The following is a 4,653-nucleotide window of genomic DNA, read 5'->3' as shown; positions in this document are numbered from 1 at the left end:
CATCCTCCTTTTCCTCTTCTCCTTTCACTCTCTATTATCATCATCTTATTCATCCTCGTCCTTCTTCTCTACCTCTTCCTTCACAACCTCTTCCTGCTTCTTCTCCTACTGTTTCTCTTCCACTTCCACTTCCTCGCCTCTCCATGTCTCCATACTCTTTTTCTTATCCCTCTTCCCTCTCTCCTTCTTCCTGCCCCTCCTTTTCCATCTCCTTCTCCTCCTGTCTTCCTATTTCTACTCCCACATGATTCTCCCCCTCCTCCCCTCCTCCTCATCCACCCCTACAGAGGGAAATAAAACCTACTCTCCCCTCTTCAACCCAAAACCTTTCTCCAAACCAAAGATACAATAATACCCCCCATCCGATCTTTCAGAGCTCGAAACTTTTTATATTGTCCAAAAAAAGTTTTAAATATTACTGTCTCGAATTTTTCTCAACTTTTTTTGTCCCTTCTTCCCAAATCCCTTAACATGGCAGAGTAAAGTTGTTGTTTCAACTGTATCAAATGCTTTGGAAAGGGGAGAAATCTCGTCTTAACGTTTCAACAGAACGGGATTTTTTTTACTTTTTTTTTTTAAGTCATTTACACGTTTTTTTCTCGTTACTTTGTCTGTCAAAATCAGTGGAGTAAAGATGGAGGGGGTTTTGGGGGTATTGCGACCCGTCCGTTTTAGTAATGAAAAAGAAAATAATACAAAATCACTACCTTGAAAATAACAATGAAATAGGTATAAAATATGAAATAAATCAAGAATACTTACATTATAAGAAGAAGTTATGGTCCCTAAAAGTACAGAAGTACTTACAGGGATGATGACGAATATGTTAAGAGTATTGTATAGAATGAAAGAATAAAACTTATTATTATTGTATCTTGTCATTTAGTAATTTGTATGTTGTCTATCGGTCAACAACAAATATTGTCTTATTTATTTTGTTGTCTACAACTTTTTCAAATTAAGATCTTCAATCATGGTAAAACCTCTTATTCATAGGACAATGACTGTCTTGTCAGAATTTGACATGCTGCCTCTCGATAAATACTTATTTATCACTGACCAGGGCTTGGACGATCATAAGTCTGCTCAATACTGCCTCTCCAACTACTGTGTCTGTCCTGTGCTGGATCTGTCGAAATCTCCGTATCCAACCCCATCTCTGTTACATCTTCCTTAATGTTGTCAGTCCATCTGAGTTTCGGCCTCCTCTTTGAATTCGCCTACCCACATTTTCCAGCATCAAAATAAACAACTAACATAAAATCGGGGGCGATTGAGATAAAGAATTGAAAAGATTAAAACTGACCTTTGGAGAAGAGCCTTTCTCCCTGAAAATCCGAAATGCGAAATAATTAATTCCCTCTAATAAAACATTCCCCCAATCAAATATTAACCGCCTCTCCTTCATTCTTCCCTCTTTCCTTTCCCTCATTCATTCCTAATACTCTTCATTCTCCTCCCCCACATTTCTGTCTTACCACTGAAATCAGGATCGACTGTACGGATTTTATTTGTCCTACAGAATTCCCCATAAAATTTTTCAATCCAGATAGTAGGTAGGTACCTATATCCACCCATTTAATTATTTATTATTATTTTTAAGGCTTTAATGGCAGGATTTTCTCTTAGTAAGCTCTCCCACCCAACCCAACCGGTTATTCCATGGCACGAAATTTTAAAAGTAAATTTTACAATTCCTAGGAAGGTATTTTCTTTTCAATTTCATGAAGAAGGGGCCCTGCACCCCCAGATTCCTCTCCTAATAAAACACCTGACTTTAATGTTTTCCAAACAAGCCTGAGTTTAGGAATGGGATGGGGATGGTTAGTTATACAATGAGATAGAATGAAGAGGGGCCAGGTTAGCTATAAAACAGGGGAAAGAAGGGTCAGGTTAGGTATAATAAGATACACGCGACCTGAAGTGCTCTATTAGAAGGGGGATGAAAATTAACCACCTAATAAATCTTTTTTAACCTCTCCCTCCTTCGTTCTTTTTAAACCTTTTTCGTTCGTTTTAAATCCGGCTTTCTTTCTTTTCTTTTTCCACAGGCTTTTCATCTCCCCAGGCTTTTCCCAGTGAGAGTATATACCTAATACCCCAACATAAAGTAAATGGTAATGACGGAAGGGGCACAGAGAAATCAGGGAATGGAAAATTTCGGTCTACAGGCTAGAAATGGGTCCCTACCTATATTTAGTTGGGTAAGATTCTTTTATGGAACGGAGACCTGGTTACTAGTTTGCTAGACAAAAGTAACCAACTTTGGTAAATGGGGCAATCGAAAAAATAAAACCATCTAAATATCCATCAGCATACCAAGTTATGTACAATATGTACATACATACCTGATTTCCGTAGCTACCTATAGGAACTGGGTTGCGTGTTGTTCAAATATTATTATGATCTCAATTTTACATCGAACAATAAAGTTTGTTAGGAGAGTTCTCAGAATTTCATTGTTTCTCTCTTTCCTGTCATTTTGTTGGTGCTGGTGCCTTCCAACTTTTGTATAATGTGATTTCCATCGCTGTTTATAGACAGAAGATGGTTTCAGTAGGAAGTGATATTATATTAGTCAGTGCACACATAAAGACTTATAGTAGGTATGTAGGTAGATATTATTTGAATGTTAAAAGTAGGAGTATACACACATAGGGTAAGTGTACCATTTATTCGCCCACCTAAAAAACGTACCATTTATTGGCCCACCTGCAGTACCTGCGGGCAAAGTAAGAAGCACATTTGAGTATGAGATCTTGATCTGATTGGACGTTCAGTTCTGAGGCAATCGATTCGACGGCGTCTAATTGACCGCATCTGAGAGAGAATGGGATTTAATGAGTAGATTCGTAGGAGCTCAACTCATCCTTTAGGGCTGTTTGCCTCTACACCTAGGCCTCAGGTGGGCTTTTTGTGTATGATGAGTAAATTTTTAGTGAAAAGTAAGGGGGGGGGGGACTTTATGATGTACAAGGGGACATTGTTACAAACTACCTCACTGAATGAATTATGGTATGATTGATCATTGTGATATTGTCAGCCGATTATTCATTTATTTTATAAAAGCCTCATCCTTATCTCAATCCTTACTGGGTATTCAATAATATGACGTTAATTTTTTGGCAGCTTTCCAAACTAGACACGCGTAAAAGAGGTTAAAAGCTTGTTTTTTCCCCCCTTATCAATAAAAAATTTTCAGGGTATTCTTACTTAAAAGCAAGGTCGAGTGCTTTATGCAGGGCCCCAGCCTTATGATACAGCAGGACAGCTTTGTCTGGTTCTATGGTCTCCAGATAAGTTGCAGCTTCTATTTGTTCACTAGGCCCCGCTGATAATGCCAAGTTCCACAGTTGATCATCCAGTGCTTGCTCCTATTAAGAAATTATACATTTTTATTGACTTTATTTTTACAATACCCAACAGAGAATTTTTGCAACAAAAATTAGCGTCGTGTTAACTGAGCTCTTCAAAGTTATTTGACGAAAAATCGTTTCTGCGGATGTGCTTGTGCAGAAACGAGTTTTCGTCAAATAACTAAGGAGTTCAGTTAACGGGACGCTAATTTGGTTGCAACTCTCTCTATATTGTGGTCCAATTTTCCAATAAATATCTCCCTAAATGGAAAAGTTCATTCCAAGCAAACGTACAAGACTAAACATAAACAGTCCCAATATAACCAATATCGCGTCTCTTCTAGCTATGTCTCCTCTTGCCCATCTGATGAGGGACATAATACGACACAGACCACACGAGTCTAATGTAGTGGTTGTTTAATTGTTTTTCTTCTTTCTAGCCTTTTCTTATTTCAATAGGGTGGGCTTTTCTTGTCAGTCCCTTCCAGGTAGCCCTATTGTGTACCTCATGTCCTGATGAAATTTTCTCACCCAGGTCTTGATTCACACAATCTTTCTACCTTTTCTTTGGTCTCCCTCGCCCTTTTTTCCCCCTTACTTCCATTCTATCAAACCTTTTCCCTATGTAACTTCTAGTTGTTTCATTGTTATGAAATTAAAATGGCATTCAAATCCCCGAACAAGACAGTCCCGAGATTTTCTCACCTTACACAGTCGTACAGCATTACCACAGCTCCCCGCTACACTGTAGAAATGAATAGCCTCATCAAACTGACCGCTATTCTCGTACTGCCTCGCCAAATGATAGGCGGCTGCTGTGTCCCCCGACGCATTGGCCAGCTCAGCGGCTCGGCTGAAATCCTGCAGGAAACACAGGACTCGCACCATGGAGAGGTAGTCACGAGCCTCCTCGTAATACTTCATGGCCAGGTCCATGTCTTCCGTACTCTCGATGTATTGGGCCCACCATTTTAGCAACACCCTGTATATGATTAAAATTAGGATTATCTGCTTTGTTATTATTTTAAGAGCCTCGAATTGAAATAAATAAATTAGGATTATTATTATTTCAAGAGCCTCAAATTGAAAGAAATAAATTATATGATTATTTGTACTAATTAAATATCATCTTGAGAATGGGGTAACACCCGAAATACGCGTATAGATAAAATATATTATATTAAATTTGTAAAACTAAAAGCCAAGAGTTTTTTATTTATTAAGTTTTTGTCAATAAGTAGGTATTAAAGTTACCTATTTGTAGCAAATATAGCTTTCAAATAAAACACACCTATGC

The 4,653-nt window shown here is 38.2% G+C and overlaps 1 protein-coding gene across 1 annotated transcript; it reads right to left on the bottom strand.

The window, feature by feature from the left end:
- Nucleotides 1–2,697: 2,697 nt before the first annotated feature.
- On the bottom strand, nt 2,698–4,338 carry LOC103521841 (intraflagellar transport protein 140 homolog; the record flags this gene model as incomplete). Its single annotated transcript, XM_008486948.1, has 3 exons — nt 2,698–2,820; nt 3,214–3,374; nt 4,062–4,338. Coding segments are annotated over 3 exons (561 nt in total), but the record flags the coding sequence as incomplete, so codon positions are not given.
- Nucleotides 4,339–4,653: the final 315 nt, after the last annotated feature.

Source organism: Diaphorina citri, unplaced genomic scaffold (genome assembly GCF_000475195.1).
Source record: "Diaphorina citri unplaced genomic scaffold, Diaci psyllid genome assembly version 1.1 scaffold6078, whole genome shotgun sequence".
Lineage (NCBI taxonomy): Eukaryota > Metazoa > Arthropoda > Insecta > Hemiptera > Psyllidae > Diaphorina > Diaphorina citri.
Note: the sequence above shows the minus strand (reverse complement) of the source record. Positions and strands in the feature narration are given on the sequence as shown.